Here is a 21,785-nt window from a genome sequence, read left to right as displayed (position 1 = left end):
CCTCAATACAGAATCTGTGCAGATCTTCCAGGGTCCAAGGTCCATTCTCAAAATCAATCCAGTATTATTAATAATTCAAACAAAATAACAAGACACAGGGCGTCGCTAAACAATTTACATTAGGGCTTAGTCCAAAAGTGTGCACATTTTGATGGATTCCCATGTTTACTTCACATTTCATTAGCCAGAATCATTTCTATACATTTTCCACTATATTATGCCATCTGATGAGCCTGAAGTGTTGTATAAATCTCTCCCTCTGTCTAGATACAGAGATCCTTCAATCATATCTGTCTACAGATCTGTCAATCATATTCAGAGGCGAACCTAGATTATGTGGGGGCCCCAGGCAAAATAAATGTGTGGAGCCCTTCTGACAGATTTATGTTGTTTTGTGTCTTCATGTTTCCCAGAGATATCCACGGAGGAATTGCAGTAGACATGTGTTTTGAAGACTTCATTTCTTTATTGAAAACAATTGTAAGAACGTAGAAAAACTAATTAAAAAAAAGGATACCCTACAAGTGCTGAACATGGTCTCAATACTGTGTCCCTTCCCCCATCACAGGCCGCTCTGGATCCTTACGGCTCCCCTGTCTGCTGCCTACACAAAACACATCTAACAGAACATAAATTGTTTGATTTCCTATTTGTAAAACACACAATGAAGCTGTAAAAAAAAGCAGTAAACTTCAACTAATGTTAACTAATATTAAGCAACATATTAACTAACATATTAACTAATGTAAAGTATTGATTTGTGAGCAAGAAACACAGTATCGGTACTTGCCAAGCGGTGCCGCAGGTGTTGTGCGCATCATTCTCGGTAGCTACTACCTTTCAGCCCACATTAAGAACTGCTCAATACATGCTAACCCAAGCTAACTATTACCAACAATTCATCTTATAATAAGGTGAAAGAAGACTGAAAGTTGACAATTAGATGTGGGTTTGATTGTCTTTAATTATCCTTAATTCACTTGTCATTATCTGCATCACTTAGCACTGTCCTGTACCCTCTATTGCTCCTCCTCTCATTTTCCGCTTGCGCTTCTGGCTGCCAGATAGGTTCATTTTTCAGATTCATTTTCAGGAATTAAAGCTCTTGCAACATGAGCGTAAAGGGTTGGCGCAGGAGCATAAACGTCTCCTCAAATGAGAAAGTGCCCTGCAAAGGGCCCCCTTTAAGAGATGTTGCTGCACATTATTTTAAAATGAAAATTTCTGCCCTCAAGGGCACTCTCAGTATGCAGGACCCCAGGCAATTCCCTGCCTTGCCTGCCCTGTAGATACACCTCTGATCATATTGTGTGTTTAACTGCCACCTTCCGCAAGATGATTCCCGTATAAACTTCCAAGTTCTTTCTCTGTACATAACTAACAGACAGAAACATTTCTACAGATGAAACATGAAGCCAATAAATGTACAATTACAACAATATATGGTTTGTATGCGTTTCATGCAATTTGGGGTATTTTTATAAGAAAAAAAGGCTGCTTGTATGAGAAATGCTAAGCAGGTGTAGCATTTAGGTGTACCAATATAGAAAGCTACAAATAATATATTTCTGCCTCATTATATGATCAAAATCCACATCAGATCGCCATAAGAAGTTGTTACAAAAAAACAAAAACACGGTATTAATCTAATATATTTTCATGAGTAGCTTGATGCTAATGCTAAGAGGATCAGAGGTGCACCCACCACAATCTCACAAAATCCTTTGGGAAACACTGGTGAATGCTAATCTTTAGCTCCCTCTAGAGGTTATCAATGGGGTTTAGGCCGGGGACTGGGATGGCCATGTCAAAATGCTTGATTCTATGGTCAATTAGACATTTTTGCATAGCCTTGCATGTATGATTTGGATCATTGTCCTTCTAGAAGATGCCATCACACCCCAGTTGTAACTGCCTGGCAGAAAAAGTAAAATTTTCATTTAAAATTTCTTCATAAAGTCCATAATGCAATGTATTTTAACATCACAAATGAATATCCCCCATACTTAAGAGTATGGATTAGGTTATTTTCTGTATAACTGTATAATCCTTCTTTTTTACACCAACCCCACATTGAGTGTATTTTGCCAAAAAACTCTATTTTTGTCTCCTCTGAAACTAGAACATGGTTCCAGTTCCAGAAATGTTTAGCAAACTCCAGGCATTTATGTCTGTGGTTAGATGAAAAATGGGGTTTCTTCCAGATAGCTTTTCAGCATGTAAGTGGCATCTAATTGTAGATTTAGAGAATTGATGACCCCAAAATTCTATCATATTGTATAAAAAATGTCCAACTGTGATCCTTGGAGAAACTTTGCTTCTCTAACCAGGCAAGGTCAATACAGCGCCAGTTGTTCTAAACTTCTTAATTACTGCCCGAGTGGATATGGGCAATAGAATGTACGTGTAGCTATTAGAGTTTGCATAGACTAGGAGATTAATACATTAACTATTCACTGCTGTGGGGAATTGTCAACTAGTAGGGGCAGTGGAAAACAGAAAGTCAGACTGCAAAGAAATGTAATAAAAAGTACAATTTTAGTCAAAAAAGACTTCAGACTAGATACACCCAGTTCTACAAGCAGCTGCACATTGCACATTGTAAAAATACACTGGGAACTGCCCCCCCCCCGAAGCAGTGAGGCGTGTGCAGGACTGTTTCTAAATCCCAGTTCCACCTGCTCCAAAAGAAAATCCCCCTGTTGTTATTTTTCTTTTTTTGTAAAAGCAAAAAATATGAAAAAAAACAACAACCCTGCACTATGGCATAAATTCGGTCATGACAAGCAATGTGTAAAAGTTTAGGTGTCATGTGTTGTACTTTACTATTTAATCTGACTGAGCTAGTTTAGAGCCTCAGCAGCACATGCCAGCTGACACAGGCCAATCCAGACTCTATTTTGGATGCTACTGAGGCCGGAGTTGAACATCCACTGACTTACCTGTCGAGTGGGAATGGTGAGCTTACTTTCTTGACACAACTTTCATACAGTCAGGAAGTGTATCTGAAAGAGCGCATCTCATTTCTGCTGCCACATCCAGCTTCAAACAATACATAAGGAAAATAATCCCTAGCAGGATGGTGCAAGACTGCCCAATGCAAAGTAGTGCCTGGTTTATTCTTGAGGCCTGACTTGTACACGTGACTTGCATGTGTGTGCAGAAATATCAGCAATGTGAGTTTTCTTTATGTACATGCGGAGGATTAAAAATGACAAGTTCACAACCCCATATATTTTAAATTCAACTGAAATACTAGTCTACTGTAAGACCACCCAACTATATCAGACAGTATAGGAACAGGTAAGTAAACTGAAGTAAATAGCAATTAATATTTGGTTTCATATCCCTTGCTTGCTATAACTGCATCAAGCCTGTGACTTACTGACATCACCAAATTGTTGGTTTCTTCTTTTGTGATGGTTTTCCAGGGGGGTTTCTCCCTTCAGTCTCCTTTTCAGGAGGTAAAATGCATGCTCAATTGGGTTAAGGGCTGGTGATTGACTTGTAGCTCATCTCTGTAGTTCATGAAATTTCATTTCTGATTCTTACTGCTGATGAGTGGTTTGCATCTTGTGGTATGGCCTCTATATTTCTGCTCTTGAAGTTTTCTTCGAATGATGGATTGTGATACCTTCACTACTACTTATAACAGGGATACATTTTGTTCATAGACATTTCTAAGGGTGTCAATAATTCTGACATGGGTTTGTTATGGTATTTCTTCATAGAGTTAATTTACTTCTATTTAAAGTAAGACTTTTCATACTAAAAATATTTATACTATAAATATACTGACTGTATATTTAGCATTCGCTTTCAGAACTGGAGTAAGAAGGAATGTTTTTGTGAGTGTTCATGCATATGTCCAGTGCCAGACATACCTTTGGAATCTGACTCCAGCACTGGTGCAAGTGTGTCTTTTTGTTCTCCGGCATCCACAGAGATACTTCTCTCCCTTTTGGATTTGGTCTTCATCATCCCACTCACACTTTTCAGCACAGGAGATATCTGACTGGTTTTCACTCCATGGTTCCCTGGCCCAGTGCCCTTAGACCGTAGGTTGCTTGCAGATCCTTGCTGTTCCTGCTGATTCACACTAGGGATGTGTGACTGGGCACCACTGGTCACTTGCTTCCCATGATTGGTCAGATTATTTTCAGGGTGCATTTGATTATCTGATGATGTAGAGAAATTCAAGGGGATGGTGTTACAGAAATAAGTCGTGTCTGTCTATTAGTGTGTCTTGCACTGTGAAGAGAGTAAAAGGGAGAGTTTCAGAGTAGACTGATAAATCTATGCCTCCATTTATTTTAACACGATGATCGTCTAGATTGCTGTCTCTCCATTTCCTCCTTGGACCTCAAATTACTTAGCACACAGTCCTTAATCAGAGTTCAAAGGTCAGTGCCACTGACACAGTGTCCCTGATGATGGACAAAATGAAGGACAAGAGAAAGAGGGGAAAAAAGCAGGAAAGGACAGAAATGTTTTCTAACATGTCTATTTACCTCTTACTTTCCTTCAGTAATATGTGGTGTAATACAATAATACAGTAGATTTGTAGTTACCTTTTGGGTTTGTTACTGAATTTATGGAAAGGCATAATCAGTAGCAGTGTGGCTAGTGCAAGGAAGGCTGTCAATCACTCAAATTAGCCGAGGCTTCCAATTAAGGAAGAAGATGATATTACAACTCACAACTCACCTCACTTTAATAAAGGGCTGCAGCACTGGGACATTTTGGCTTCAGGTCTCATCACTGAACACACATTGATCTGCAACACAAATGCACAAGAGAAATAGACTGACAAATGACAGACACAACTACAGTACAAAATTATGCAATGGTACCATTCATTCTGAATATGAGATTCACAGGAGCAGACAGCTAAGAAAGGGCAGGGAGGAGAGGAAGTATAAATCTGTTCCTTAAACAAAGGGTTTGGGGTGGGTATTGGAGGCTGTTGCCTAAAAGTGAAGTTTCCCCTATTACAAGGTTCTCAGATTACTCACAATTTGAAAATCACAAAACTACCTCACATTCCTCAACACTGTTAAGTGATTTGATGCCATCTCTGTCTTACTTTGAAATTTGATTATGAAATAGCACAATATAAAATGTTATACAAGAAGGTTTGGCCAACAAATAAACTGACTATACCCCTCAAGTTAATGCAAACACGGCCAAGTGGATGGACGTACGGCCACACACACACACACACACACACACACACACACACACACACACACACACACACACACACACACACACACCTATTTTGGTCATACAGTCAGGCTGCCACATAAAATTCAATACAGACCACATATACACGGAAACAATCTTTGGGAAGTATATCTTTGTGTGTGTGTGTGTTATAGTAGATATTGGTAAGCCTAACCCTAACCTTAACCAAAAGCAATACCTATCAAATGAAGCTAGTATTTGCAAGCAAATTGGTATACTAGCCTCATAAATTGTTGTAGAAGAAAAGCTTGGCCAACAAATAAACTGACTACCCTCAACAAGTTATTACAAACATGGCCAACTGAGAGCGGGCACACACACACACACACACACACACACACACACACACACACACACCCATACACACACCCACACACACCCTTCATTCCATCTGACTTCACCAGTGCTGCTATGGCCAGAAATGTGTGGCTCTGACTTTAAAATAGAGATTTAATAGATAAAATGTATGTAAGCAAGCCATGGACAGAAAAAAAAATAACCTGTGGACAAAAAATATACTCTGTACGTGTATTAACAACATGGGTGGGCAGCTCAAATATAGCTTGATTCTTTATGAAAACCACAACCTTGGCAATACTATGACTAGTCTTCTGATGTTATTGTGACTTATATGCATGTTATGCATGAGGATGCATTACTGTTCACACTACACACATACCCCAGACATCATCTGCAAGTACTCTGGGTGAACGGATCACAAGACGCATTTGACCCCGTTCACACCTGTACAGTAGTGCTGTCCATTTGTGATCTGAATGCCCGAGACTGATTTTAATACCAAGTGTGAATGCGGCCTGAGCAAGCTCAAGCAGTGCTGACACAGGATTAAGTTTCTGTACTTTGAACGGGACAAAGCATATCGCACTGCACTCTTCCTATTCTAACATGTCTCTTCTAATGCTGAGACATCACATAACCCAGCCAGGCTAACCAGCTGACTGTGTCCATAAACTGTACACATCTGTGTGTTTTCTATGTGTCTGTGTGTGAAAGAGAGTGAAGAGTGGGTGTGTCTCCGAGCCTGTATTATTGAGAGAGCATGCCTTTGAGCCTATGAAGGTGTAACGGCTCATTGTGCAGGCTTGTGGAACACATTTACACAGTGCATTTCTTTCTATGTTTATAGGCCTTAACAAGTCATTTCTTGTAACACCTGTTGCACAAAAGCACAAGAAACAGATATCACACACACACACACACACACCCCTACCTTCCAGTAACCTGAAAGACCTCAGCTGGTGACGTTGACAGGATCCCACGCAGCTTTCCATTTCAGTGCCATTTCAGTGTGATGACCTCAAAAACACCTCCACTCACACCACAAATGTCTCCCTCTTTCTGTCTCTCTCCCTCAAGCACATACACGCAGGTACACACACAAAATCACCTCTGCATCACTCTCAAAGATGCCATCTGTCAGGTACACCTCTCTATCCTCAATAGTCACATTTTCGCTTTCAGATGTATTTTTTTTCATTCACTCTTTCTTACTCTTCAGCACACCTTTTACTCATCTATCTCTTCTCTATTTTTCTTCCTATTTCCACCAGTTATAATCCTCACACTGCCTGTCACATTTCCTGGATGTACTATCACAGGCTTTTTATATTACAAACATATTATTGCCATTAGTCAGTTCAAACTTTCTAGATTTTTAAAAACCCAGGTTGAAGTATTTATACACACACACACACACACACACACACACACACACACACACACACACATACATACATACATACATACATTTTGGTCATACAGTCACACTACCACATAATGTTCAATACAGAACACACTCACACAAATCAATCTTTGGGAGTTATTATTTTGTATGTTACAGTACATAACAGTAACCCTAACCCCAACCTTAATCATAGTAACCAAAAGCAATACCCATCAAATATAGCTAGTATTTGCAGACAACTTATGGTGCTGTACATGTACACATACATACACGACACCTGACTGCCTCCACACATACAGTCCCCTCTAAAACCTTCCACATTTTCCCCTTATGAAGTCCTTTGTTGAGTTGGCAGTGTGTTTTGTATCATTGTCTTGCTGCATGATAAAAGTTTGGATGCATTTCTCTGCAAATTGGCAGACAAAATGTCCCTCTAACTTCTGAATTCATTCTGCTGCAAGTTGAGTTTGTATATTTTGGATCATGAGCAGATCCTTTCTTTTTCCACACTTTGGTCTTTCCATCACTTTGGTAGACGTTAATCTTGGTTCCAGAACTTTTGTGGCCCATCTATGTATTTCTTTGCAAATTCCAATCTGGCTTTCTGATTCTTACTGCTGATAAGTGGTTTGCAGCTTGTGGTATGGCAACTATATTTCTTCTTTCAAAGTCTTCTTTGAATGATGGATTGTGTTACCTTCACCCCTGCCCTGTGGAGGTTGTTGGTGATGTTACTGACTGTTTGGGGGTTTTACTTCACAGGTCTCACAATGTTTCTGTCATCGGCTATTGTTGTTTTCCTTGGCCGACCCATTCAGTTTCGCTGCTCAGTACACCAGTGGTTTCTTACTTTTTCAGCACATTCCAAATTGTTGTATTGGCTATGTTCAGTGTTTGTGCAAGCCCTCTGATTGATTTTCCCTCTTTTCTCAGCTTCAAAAATGTCTTGCTTTCCTCCAATAGACAGCTCTCTGATCATTATGTTGGTGTATCTTTTTTTAAAGGCAGTCTTCACAGGTGAAACTGAAGGCTAAAACCAAGAGTAGATGTTCAGAGCTATTTATTCTTTAAACACTAAATCAAACAGGACACACCTGGGTAAAAGGAAACACCCACCAGTTACATGTTCCGATATTTTTGTTTGCCTACATATTGAGTTGTCTGATACAAAATGTGCTATATTCTATGTTGCTTAACACATCTACATATAAATACCAAGAAATAAAAGCTGAAATTCTAAACTCTCTTTTCATATTCATCTTTTGATCTCAAACCCAAATGTCTTTAGTCTACAGCAAAAAAGCCTTCCCAGGAGAGTGGAGGTTATTATAATGGCAGAAGAGGGACTGAAGGGACTGATGGTCTCCAAAAAGAATTGGCCATATAGTGTATTATAAATCCATTTGACATTTGGAGCTCCCAAACCACCATCCATAAAATCACATTCTGTGTTGAATGAGTATTTAAACATTGAGTATTTAAACATTTAGACATATCAAACACATTTACTACTAACCTCATTAAGGATATTTTATGGCATGTGAATTAGCTGCAAATAGTTTCCAACTCCATCAGCATAGGCAATGGAATATCGCATGTTTCAACAGGGGATACCCTGTTGATCAATATACACTTCTTGCATGACCACACACATACACACACACATACACACACAGAGAGCACTGGTCTTAAATGAACAAACGAGAGAGAGAGAGCTCAATGGAATTGCGAAGTTATGAATATTAGATGATGCTCTCTCACTTTCTTTCTTTTTCTCTTTCACATTCTGCATAGTTTCTTGTTTGTTCTAATCTTTTGCATGGCTGCACACCAAGTTAATTGGAACAGTACTAAGTAGAGATTGCTGTCCAGTCGTACTTTGAAGAATGGAGATCCAAAAACCTCAGTGGCTTAATTTAAGCGGCCACTTGCGCAATCTTATTCTGTTTCTGCCATTATCTAAAGCAATTATCTAATTATCTGAGTGTAGAAGGTACCCTATAATGGCATTGAATGTTGAAATTGATGAGAAAATGCAAAAATTAAACAAAATATTCACACATTTTATATACATGTATCAACAAAACATGTGAAAACTGCCCTTGTTGTGAAAACCTGATCTCCTGAAATAAGAATATTAGAATGATTACACTACTGTAATACAATATTGTGAATTCTTTATGCGTCAGTTATTAATTGTCTGTGTTTTAGTGCGTTCCCAGTAAATACAGAATGATCCCCTAATTTTAACATGTTTTAACACATTTGGTTATTTTTTAGGGAACCAAATAATGACATTATAGGAATGCTCTCTGTAGGTTCTTTTTTTTTTTTTTTTTGGTAACCAAAAACTAACCTTCCCAGAATGTTGCAGGAAGGCTTTTTGTAACAATCTAAAGAGAACCTATACAGAACACTCTCTAAAGGTTATTTTTAGGTCAATTTAGAGAATTGACATTTCCTTCAAGCACTGGCAAATCCAAGAATGGGGCCAGAGGTGAACTGGCAGCTGTACATACAGTGTGTTTTTATCATCCTTGTCCACTTAAGCTTCAATGGTAAGTACCTATTCAACACGTTAACTCAACTCTCAAAGGCCATTAGTGTTACTCTCACTTATCTTTGACAAACGTTAGGAAGCTAGTTAGCTACAAATACACACTAGTTAGTTTATTAGTTAGTTTCCTAGGCTAAGCAATGTTGGATGATAGCTACAGTGCCCTCCACTAATATTGGCACCCTTGTTAAATATGAGCAAAGAAGGCTGTGAAAAATTGTCTTTATTGTTCAACCATTTGATCTTTTATTCAAAAAATTCGCAAAACTCTTTATACTATTAAAGAATTGCAAACACATAGGTTGATCAAAAAGTCTCTTTGTTAAATATGTGTGTAACAATTGCTGGCACCCCTATGAATTCCTATGAGAAAAATATTTTTGAAGTATATTCCCATTTATATTTACAAGAAAAAAAATATTAGTACACCTGAGTGACTAGGAACAGGAAATTGTTCAACCATGACTTCCTGTTTCACAGGTGTATAAACATGAGGTAACACATAGGCCAAATTCTCTTAGTCATTCATAACAATGGGTAAGACCAAGGAATATAGCTGTGATGTGCAATAGGGCTGCACAATTAATTGAATACTGATCTAGCTTATGATTTTGACTGCCCACGATTACATGAACATGATCGACTGCGATATAGACGTTTAAAGTTCGTCTTCCTCTCAAAGAAAACTCTGCTGCATATCAAAACAAGCGCTTCCTAAACTTACAGCTAGTGACCATAGAGTGGCACAGGGATGACGTCATTTTGTATGCCAAAACCCGGAAACGAGCATTTTAGCACTTCGGTTCCATCGTCCCGAAGTCAATGGGTTTTTCTGAATGGGATTTTTATTTTACAACATAAAGTACACCAGTAATACACCACTCATGATTTTTTAAAAAGCTTTTACGTGTTTTTTTCTTTTATTTGTTTTTAAATCAAGTTTGGAAAAGTTGTCGAAAGCTTGGTGATGGTGACATTGAAGTCAGGCGACCATGGTGTAGTTTGTTTATAGCATATGGTTAGCTTTTTATTTCTGGTGATTATATTTAGGCTTTAAACTTCATAAAAGTTGTGTTAATTTGTGTACCTATTGGGTTTTTGTTGAGGGAACCAGTGTGATGCTAACTTCCGGGTTCCGGTACACAATGACGTCATCCCTGCACCACTCTATTGGGTGATTTGGCTGCGTCTCTCCTCCTGTAAACACTTATTGCCTTTTCGGCATAGGCCTGAATTGTTTTCATTTAGTTGCATATTGTTATATTGGATTGCATATTTTCATTTGGTTGATGGTATTTTTTATTTTTACTTATCCTATATTTTGGGTACAATTTTATTTATATTTTGCTTCTACAAGTTGATTCACTTTAAGGACCAGTCTAATTTGATGCAAAGATTTGTACATTAGCAGGAATGTAGCACAACATGGAGGTGAAAGCAGCAGTCTGTTTATTTAAATGTGAAAGTGCAATAAAAATATGTTGTCCCTAAAATAAATTAATAATTGTGATAAATAATTATGATCTCAATATTGATCAAAATGATCGTGATTATCATTTTGGCCATAATCCTGCAGCCCTAATTTCTGGGAGCAGAAATATGATCCGTGGATCCCAAGTTTACTGCATGTAGGACACTGTAGGGTGGATTCTTTATGGCAGCTCTTGGTCTTGCATGCCTGTGTCACCTGGTGCAGGAGCTGAACTGTGTAGGCGGCCTTGATGATCCACTCATAAAAGGTGTGGAATGACACATCAGGCTTGCTCATCACACTAACTCCCCTCAAAAGTTGACCAAGGTTGTAGCTCTGCCCTGGACTCGCAAAATCCTACATGAATTGTTCCACAAACTGAGTTACATTGTTGAGGGCACTTGACCCTGTACTGGCCAGATGCTCCGCCCAATCACGGGCTGGGCCATAAAGACAGGATACAATGAAACCAAGCCACTGCCTCTTGTCCAGCTTGAGGCTCACCAGGCTCGAAAAGTACATTTGGCAGTGGAACATGAACTGCCTTGGGTAGCCGCCCAATCCATAATTCTGGTACAGGAGATCTATGCCCGTCCACTGGGAGAGCTGGACTGACATGAATGGTAGCCAGACATTCCTATGTATGCTGGCATGACACTCTCCTCGCTCGAAGTATTCTGTCACATAAATCACGTAATGGAGGTTAGGACGGATGCGAGACATTAGCGTGGTTAAAAACAGGCAATAGGTCAGGCGATCGGCAAACGGGCATAAATCAGGCAAGGCAAAACACAAAACGAGAAACTAGACGCGAGATCAAAAACCATGAAACGAAACACGATGACCAAAGTCTTGGCACGGTGATAACACTCAATACTTCACACTGAGCATAGACACATGAGAGGTTAAATAACAAACATATCAGGGATGAAACACAAAACAGCTGAGAACAATGATGACACATACGAGAACCAACCAATGACAATACAGGGGCGGAGACAGGACAGAAATCATCACAGATGCATGTGTAGAATGTAAAAAATTCAAGGTCACTGAAAACCCGGAAGCATGAGCTCATGCTTTGAGCTTGCACTTCAGGTTTCAGAGCGCGCTGCATGCTACAGTGCTAGCGCTGGGGGAAATTGTGACAACAATATTTACTTCATATCATTGTTAATATCTAGCTTCCTTTTCTATTTGTTATTTTTAGTTTGTATTTATTTATTTATTATTTTTTATCATTTTATTTATATACAGTATCTCACAAAAGTGAGTACACCCCTCACATTTTTGTAAATATTTGATTATATCTTTTAATGTGACAACACTGAAGAAATGACACTTTGCTACAATGTAAAGTAATGATTGTACAGCTTGTGTAACAGTGTAAATTTGCTATCCCCTCGTAATAACTCAACACACAGCCATTAATGTCTAAACCTCTGGCAACAAAAGTGAGTACACCCCTAAGTGAAAATGTCCAAATTGGGACCAATTAGCCATTTTCCCTCCCCGGTGTCATGTGACTTGTTAGTGTTAAAAGGTCTCAGGTGTGAATGGGGAGCAGGTGTGTTAAATTTGGTGTCATCGCACTCACACTCCCTCATACTGGTCACGGGAAGTTCAACATGGCACCTCATGGCAAGAACGCTCTAAGGATCTGAAAAAAAGAATTCTTGCTCTACATAAAGATGGCCTAGGCTATAAGAAGATTGCCAAGACCCTGACACTGAGCTGCAGCATGGTGGCCAAGACCATACAGTGGTTTAACAGGACAGGTTCCACTCAGAACAGGCCTCGCCATGGTCGACCAAAGAAGTTGAGTGCACGGGCTCAGCGTCATATCCAGAGGTTGTCTTTGGGAAATATGAGATGTATGAGTGCTGCCAGCATTGCTGCAGAGGTTGAAGGGGTGGGGGGTCAGCATGTCAGTGCTCAGACCATACACCACATACTACATCAAATTGGTCTGCACGGCTGTCATCCCAGAAGAAAGCCTCTTCTAAAAATAATTATAATTCTAAAAATAAAAATAAAACACAAGAAAGCCCGCAGTTTGCTGAAGACAAACAGACTAAGAACATGGATTACTGGAACCATGTCCTGTGGTCTGATGAGACCAAGATAAACTTATTTGGTTCAGATGGTGTCAAGTGTGTGTGGCGCCAACCAGGTGAGGAGTAAAAAGACAAGTGTGTCTTGCCTACAGTCAAGCATGGTAGTGGAGTGTAATGGTCTGGGGCTGCATGAGTGCTGCCGGCACTGGGGAGCTACAGTTCATTGAGGAAACCATGAATGCCAACATGTGCTGTGACATACTGAACAGAGCATGATCCCAGCATGTAATCCAGCATGATAACGACCCCAAACACAACTCCAAGACGACCACTGCCTTGCTAAAGTAGCTGAGGGTGAAGGTGATGGACTGGCCAAGCATGTCTCCAGACCTAAACCCTATTGAGCATCTGTGGGGCATCCTCAAACGGAAGGTGGAGGAGCACAAGGTCTCTAACATCCACCAGCTCCGTGATGTCGTCATGGAGGAGTGGAAGAGGACTCCAGTGGCAACCTGTGAATCTCTGGTGAACTCCATGCCCAAGAGGGTTAAGGCAGTGCTGGAAAATAATGGTGGCCACACAAAATATTGACACTTTGGGTCCCATTTGGACATTTTCACTTAGGGGTGTACTCACTTTTGTTGCCAGCGGTTTGGACATTACTGGCTGTGTGTTGAGTTATTTTGAGGGGACAGCAAATTTACACTGTTACACAAGCTGTACACTCAGTACTTTACATTGTACCAAATTGTCATTTCTTCACTGTTGTCACATGAAAAGATATAATCAAATATTTACAAAAATGTGAGGGGTGTACTCACTTTTGTGAGATACTGTGTGTATTTTTTATGTATTTATTTTTTCTTTCTGTTTTCTGGGATGCTTCTAAATGGTTATTACTTGAAAGGAGAAATTTAAGTTTGGTTCTTATTCTCTGAACTTACAACTGAGCGCCTTGTTACCGGGTGGGTTTTTGAGGTTGTGTTTACTCTATTTTTAGAAAAGTAGTGATTTAAAAGAATGTAAAATTTCACATTGATTATAAAATACTACTACTGACCTATCAAGCGTTAATGGTCTCGCGAAACAGTACATAAGTGAACTTTTGGTCTTCTATCATCCGCTACACTTACTTAGATTAAAAGGTGCAGGTTATTTTTTGGTACCTCAAATAGTGAAGGCTACACCAGGGGGAAGAGCTTTCTCTTATAAAGCCCCACAGTTATGGAACAGCCTTCCAATTAAGTGTTCAGGACTCAGACACAGTCTCAGTGTTTAAGTCTAGGCTGAAAACATATTTGTTTACTCAAGCTTACCATGAATAGACCTTCATTTACGCAAAGTACACAGGCTTATCCATCACGGGATAGTAAGCATACCTAATAATCTCTCCAAGATTGACACCATAAGTCAAGCCACACATGATTTTATGGAGATTCCAGTGATCCTGACCCTTTCTGCTCTCCAGACCTGCCTGAGCCATCCTGATGCCCTACCTCTGGATGGAGCTCTCTGGAAGGTACAGTCTGGAGATTGCTTAGGATGGTACCACTTGAAGTACCATGTAAATGGTTTTGGACCTCAATTCTACATGGACATTCTCGCTGTGGTTGCTGGGACTACGGTAACTTCTATGGCCTTGGGACTGCAATTACCACATGTAGTTTTGCACTCAGGTCTCCTTTGGTGAACAGTGTACTAGTTCAACAAACAGACTTCATGTAAAAACCATAATGAACTTTCTTTTACTTAACACAATATCCATTGTTACCAAGATGAGGATGGGTTCCCTTCTGAGTCTGGTTCCTCTAAAGGTTTCTTACTCATATCATCTCATAGGGAGTTTTTCCTTGCCACTGTCACCACCGGCTTGCTCAATAGGGATAAATTCACACACTTAAAATCTGTATCCTGTGTTTATATGTTTCTGAAAGGTATTTTGAGACAATGTCCATTGTTAAAAGCGCTATACAAATAAAACTGAATTGTGCTCTTTTGGGTCGCTCAGTTAATTTTAGTTTTTTGTTGTTCTTATATTGATCCTTGTTCATGTCATTGTCATTAATCTCCTTTAACGCCAGGAGGCTCAGGGATCGCATCAAACGGAAAGCTCTTTTTTGTTTGCCAAAAAACAAGTCAGATTTTTGTCTCCTTCAGGAGGGTCATTATACAAAATATGATTACAAATAGTGGAAGTCTCAGTGGGGTAATTATGTTGGTTTGAGAAAGCCAACATACTGAAATGCTATTTAAACTTATTGTTCTTCTCTTTTTTTTCCTCCGAGACTAAAATAGCTGACTCTAACTAGTCCTAAAGCTTTAAAGCTATGACCACCAAACTCGGGACAGACCTTCAGACTGTTCTGACTCGTGTTGCTATATCTTTTTAGGAATTTAGGAACATACTGTGAGCCATGACACATTAATTTACCTTCTGATGAACTAAATTTAATATTTTCAGTTAATTTTACAGACTGTATGCAAAAAAAACAACAACAACCGTTAACCTGTTCCACCTTGTACACAAATACAATAAACATCAATGTTCAGTCTTTGAAGTCTTCTCCTCTTAAATATATATAAAGCTACACTATAAGACATTTCTCACTGTCATGGTTCTGGGTTGGAGCCAATTCTCGAACCACTCTGTGTATATTCTGTATATATCTGAATAATGTCATATAGTATGTGATTGGGTGAGTTCATTTAGATGCATAGCGCTTTAGTTTAATAGTGTTCATTAGGGACGCACCGATCAGGATTTTTACGACCAATACTGATCCATATACCAATCTTTTTTAGTTTAAGCTTTAATCAGGAGGTCTGTCATAAACAGATAAATGTAAGCTCTCTGCTCATGGTCACTGTTAATTGAATTAAAATAATAGCAATGAGAAATACTGTTGGTTAATTGATAAATAAACAAGCATAAAATATTTATTTTAAAAATATCTTAAACAATAAAGAGTCCTAATTAAAAGTAGACGAACACAGAAATGATCCATATTAGGAAAAAGGCTAATAGTCTTCTAAGGAAATAGCGAACTAAGCTTAATGTCAAATTGATATTAAATGCAACCCATAGTAATTAAATATTATTTCATTTCTCATTTTATTTACATTTTATGAAGTTATTATAATATCTATTTTTTATATTAAATGATTTATTTATAACTAAGCACATTTTCTGTCTTTACATTTTATTAGTTTTATTTTTGTTTGTTTATCAGTTTTAGATGGGTTCGCCCAGTAGTGTTGCCATGTCTGCTGATAATATTGTGTTTTGGGGGATTAAATCAAAACATGGAAACTGGAGATGACCTTTATGGTGATATCTGGCAACCCTGAGTTTAAATGAAGTGAATGAGCTGTGAGTTGGTGTAGAGAAAGACAGTGTACTGTGTGTTTACAGACTGAACAGTTGCTAATCTCGATTATGATTGGTGAGGAATTATTTAATAAAGAAGTTTGAATTAAACCAACCTCGTCACATTAGCATTATTATTAATCTACTCTGCCCGATGCCACTGTGTCTACACGAGCAGGTCGCAGTAGCAGGTTCAGGTCATTTTGCAGGATCAATAAAAGATGGCGGTTGTGAGATCGGGAAGTTGAGAGAAGCAGATGATGTACAGTGTTATTCTTGTCATCAAAATCATCATAAACTTCTCTGCAGTATTTAAACACTTGTTCGGTGATGAAAAGGTGATGAAAAGCAGTGTGAAAGTAACTGTTGCGTGGTGTAGATGCATTTTGGACTTCCTGTAGTTTTTATTCTGATTGTATTATACAAGTTCAAACAGGTCACTCGCACCGGTGTGAATAAATATTTATTCACAGTCGCATAAAGTACTTTTCAGTCGCAAATGCAAGTGAAATGGTCGCACTGTAGAACGCTTTAGTTAATACTTTGTGCTACCTCCCTTTGCCAAAATAACACCTCTGAGTCTTCTCCTATAATGCCTAGGGTTGGATGAGGTCATGACAAGGGATGAGACCATTCCTCCATACAGAATCTCTCCTCTTCAGTTCACCCCACAGGTTTTCACAGGTTTCAAGTCAGGGGACTGGGCTGGCCATGGCAGGACCTTGATTTTGTGGTGGGTAAACCATTTTTGTGTTGATTTTGATGCATGTTTTGGATCTTTGTCTTGCTGGAAGATCCAACCACAGCCAATTTCAAACTTTCTGGCAGAGGCAGTCAGGTTTTCATTTAATATCTGTTGATACCGTCCATGATTCCATGTGTCCTAACAAAATGCCCAGGTCCTCTGGCAGAAAATCAGCCCCAAAACATTAAAGAGCCACCACCATATTTAACTGTGGGCATGAGGTAATTCCATATGGCTACCGCTCTGTGTGTGCCAAAACCACCTCTGGTGTTTATTGCCAAAAGCTCTATTTTGGTTTCACCTGACCATAGAACCCGATCCCATTTGAAGTTCCAGTAATGTCTGGCAAACTGAAGACGCTTGAGTTTCTTTTTGGATGAAAGTAGAGGCTTTTTTATTGAAACTTGTGGTGATGTAGCTTACTATTTTATTTTATTTTTTTTAACAAAAGATCAAAAGGTTAAAAAATAAAGACAAATTTTCACAGCCTTCTTTGCTCATATTTACCAAGGGTGCCAATATTAGTGGAGGGTACTTTATATGGGTACAATACTTCTCTGGATAATGAAATCTTTTTTACAAATTAGATGAAAAACTCACATATTGTTCGAGTAAATTACCTAATGCTTTTTTTCATTCTAGGAGGAGATTTTAATGTATCTATTAATAATTATTTGGACAGATTCACTCCAAAGAAGACTGTTTGTTCTAACCCTGCATTATTAGGGCTAATAGATAAATTTGCATTGGTGGACATTTGGAGAGAAAGACTCCTAACAACTTGGAGCTTACCTGGGCCAACAAAAATGGTTCAAGGCAATCTTGAATTGATAGATTAGTAGAATAGATTAGTTTTAGACTTATTTGACTATAGAGATTTGGTGGAACATAACAGTTTTATTATTATCCTGGATGTTTTATAAAGCTTTTGATTCAGTTAAACGCAATTTTATTTTTAAATCAGTGCAAAAATTTGGTTTTTGTGAATACTTTTGTAAGGGGGCGAGAACGCTTTATTACAACTGTAGCAGTATAATTTAACTAAAATATGGTACTTCTCCTAGATTGTTCACATGGTATTAGAAAAGGGTGTCCAATATCCCGTATTTGTTTTTACTTGTGTCCCTGATATTTGCATCTTATATTTCTAATAGTGGTCTTTGCGGTATCTCTATTGTTGACAAACAGATACTCATCAATCAAGTGGCTGATTTATTTATTTGTTGCAAAATGCAAACCAGGTTCCTTTAGCACTAGAGTATATCCAGCAATTCTCCAAAGCATCAGGCCTATTCTTGAACCTTTCGAAATGTGAACTGATGTCTATTAAAGAGTGTAATTGTTCAGAAATTTGTAATATTCAAATTAGAGTTCAGGTTATTTAGGTATTATTATAATGAAAAATTAATTAGAAAGATGCCCCTTAAATTTCAATCCACAGAAAAAACTTTATAGGTGGCTCCAGAGAGATCTCTCATTAAAGGGCAGAATCCTACTAGCCAAAGCAAAGGGTTTGTCAAGGTGAACATACACTGCTCTTTCTCTGAATGCCGATGCCGCCATTCTTTTAAAAAAAATTATACAATGCTCCTTAATTTTGTTTGGAATAATAAAACGCATGTTAGAAAATCTACACTTATGAACACCACTGAGAAGGGGAGTATAAACTTTTGATTTTACTTTATTAATAAGCCTTCTTCTATCTGGAATCTGATGCCTGATGTTATTTTTACAAACTAGGTGGTTTAAGATTCTTATTAATCTGTAATTATGACATAATGAAAATCCCTATCAAATTGCCCCTTTTCCATAGGCAAATGTTATTATCTTGGTCCCTCATTTTTAAACACAATTTGCACCTCATTCATGTTTAATTTGGAATAATAAGAACCTACTGTATAAACACAAATCTGTACCTCAACTTTTCAATCAAAATGGTTCAATTTGTAATTATTCTGAATTCTTAGCAAAGCATGGAATTCCTGTTACTCTACAGTTTGCAATTGTGGCTAATGCAGTTCCACAAGGAGCTCTTATGCTTTTTAAAGGGTTTTCTTTTGCATTTTTCTCTTGTCACTCAGTGGATCTACAGTGGGGGAAATAAGTATTGGACACATCACCATTTTTTTCAGTAAATATATTTCCAATGAGGCTATTCACATGAAATTTTCACCAGACATCAGTATTAACTCAAGAAATCTGGAAATATAAAGAATTCACAACATTAAAGTCCATAAATAAAGTTGTGTGTATTAAAGTGGAATGACACAGGAAAAAAGTATTACATTTATTTTGGAATTGTTCTCACACAGTGATATTTTGGTGTGACATTCTTGATTTTATGAAGTGTTATGTGAATCCAAATTTTGAATTTACATTTAAAAATGTTTTGGTTTTTGGTTTTCATGAATGTGAAAGGAGTGATGCTCCTTATTTTATAAAGCTTACTTTTCTGTTAGCTAAATATCACATTCTTAAATGTAAATTTTCTAAAATCAAACCACTTTTTTGAGATTCAAACTTGAATTGAAAATGTATATTGAATCTATTGAATTCTCTAAAAACCTGAAAGCAATAAGAACAATGGCTTTGTTCAAAGCACTGAAAGACTGAAGGACCCTGGCTTCTTGTTGTATTGTTATGTTATGACAATGATCACAATAGTTGTTATTGTTTTCTAAGCAGTTAATAATAATACAAATAAATAAATAAATAAATAAATAAATAAATAAACATATCAATAAATAAAATTTAAAAATGTAATAAATTGTTGGTGTGTCAATCCCCCCCGAGTGCTGCACGCAAAAGGCTCTGAGCATGCAGTATGTGTTTATCTAGTTTCGTATTCTTCTTTGTGTATTTTGGATTATCCCTGCTTTTGCTGTTCACTGATCGCCTGACCAGTGCCTGTGCTCTGTTTACTGATTTTGATTCACAATTTGGATTTGTCTGCCTGCCTCTCAAATAAAACACAGACATTCGCATCAGTCTCTACTCGCCATGACAAGGTCACATTCATTCTTTTTTTTTTTTTTTTTTGGGCCTGCCACCATCACCCCACTTCGGTTGACCATTAAGACTTTATTTATTTTATTTTATTCATGTTTTCAGATGTATTGTACTTTCTATTTAAAGGTTAATATGGGTGAGTGGTGGGTGCAGGACATGGAGAGGACAGTTATTAAGACACAAGACAAGAGAAGACAAGACAAGACAGTAGATGCAAATGGGATATGGTACTTATCAAAGTGATGGGTTGGGGCGTATGGGGGAAAGTATGTGAAGGTTGAGCAAAGAGTAATATTTGAAATGTCAGATGAGTTAATTAATATGTACAACCAAATTTTGATTCTGTGACTTGCTGCAATTGTTGGACTTTTGAAGCAGGGGTTTTCATGTCTGAATCTTTGTATTAGGAATTGGGTTTTTCATTTATGAAAAATATTCTAGTTTGAGTTTCCTTAATTCCATTGCTGTGCTTTCTGTGGCGTTCATTGCTGTTAAAAGCTCCAATTCCTTAATCTTTTGTCCTAATTTTCAGTGTTTTTCTTTTTCTTATATGATGCATAGGATATTATTATTCCTCTGAGAACAGCTTTCACTGTTTCCCATAGCAGCATTTGTGGGGTTTCTGGTGAATCATTCATTTCTTTGAAGGATGCCCATTCTCTTTTGATTAAGCTATCAAATCCCAGATCACTGAGCAGTGATGTGTTAAAACGCCATCTAAAAACTGTCTTCTGAAGGTGATTTCTATTCCAGGTGAAGGATACAGGAGCATTATCACAGATTGTAATAGAATTAATTTGTGTGACTGATATAGCTGTTATTAATGAGTTGCTGGTTAGAAAATAGTCGATGCGAGAGTGTGTATGGTGTAGCGATGTTACGAGAACCGATACTGCGGTACCAACATTCTTAAAATGTGACGGTACTTGTTTTACTGCAGTTCCGTTGGTACTGTTTGTAACAAAAGTACCGAGGTTGCGATTCTTCCGAACCTGATGGGGGCAGAAAATACACGCAAGTGTTTTAGTCGGTCCACAAGTGGTAAAGAAGAAGAACTACGCACACGGGAAAACCTACAAAAGTTTTTCCTGTATGTTTTTCTATGGCGACAAGTTCAGCTCCTCCCTGACTCGTTGAGAGGAAAAAAGGCAAGAGTCGAATATGGAAATACTTCGCATTCGAGGCGGATAAAAACGGACATATAATTGATGCTCTGAAGCCGGTACACTTCAAACAAAGGGAGGAAACACCTCGAATTTGGCGAAGCACCTGAAAGACAGGCACCCCGAACTCTTCAAAGAATTCAAGGTGAGTGAGTTTCAAGTCATATTAATGTCAAACAAACTGTAAAACTTCTAATCCTTATCCTGAAAGACGGACCTATATTATGTTTGTTTGAAGCAGTGGGCATTGTAGCCGTGAAACCAGCTAACGTTATGCTCCATGTAATGTTAGCGATAGCCTGTTATATGTTAACGACGTTAACGCATTGCAATGTTATAAACTACCTCCTAATGGGCCACCATGCATCGCCATTCAGCCCGTGTCCTGTCAGCTAAATGTAGCCTAATGTCACTAGATTAAATAATTATTTTAATGGTTTTAATAAATCTTTTCGGCCTGAGAT

At 38.2% G+C, this 21,785-nt stretch overlaps 1 protein-coding gene across 11 annotated transcripts in view; it reads right to left on the bottom strand.

Annotated features, from left to right (window-relative positions):
• Positions 1–21,785, bottom strand: part of bcl9l (bcl9 like) — a 96,139-nt gene that overhangs the window by 35,708 nt on the left and 38,646 nt on the right. For 5 of the 11 annotated variants that reach the window (XM_017465272.3, XM_017465280.3, XM_017465281.3 and 2 more), the window contains exons 2-3: positions 4,708–4,777; positions 3,885–4,251 (exon numbers count right to left, since the gene is read on the bottom strand). In XM_017465272.3, the coding sequence (XP_017320761.1) occupies positions 3,885–4,170 (286 nt within the window). In that variant the 5' untranslated portion in view covers positions 4,171–4,251; positions 4,708–4,777. Of the gene's footprint in view, positions 1–517; positions 620–3,884; positions 4,252–4,707; positions 4,778–6,478; positions 12,294–21,785 lie in introns of those variants that run through there. The other 6 variants (XM_017465277.3, XM_017465278.3, XM_017465284.3 and 3 more) reach the window with 4 other exon arrangements.

This window comes from Ictalurus punctatus, chromosome 4 (genome assembly GCF_001660625.3).
Source record: "Ictalurus punctatus breed USDA103 chromosome 4, Coco_2.0, whole genome shotgun sequence".
Classification (NCBI taxonomy): Eukaryota; Metazoa; Chordata; class Actinopteri; order Siluriformes; family Ictaluridae; genus Ictalurus; species Ictalurus punctatus.
Note: the sequence above shows the minus strand (reverse complement) of the source record. Positions and strands in the feature narration are given on the sequence as shown.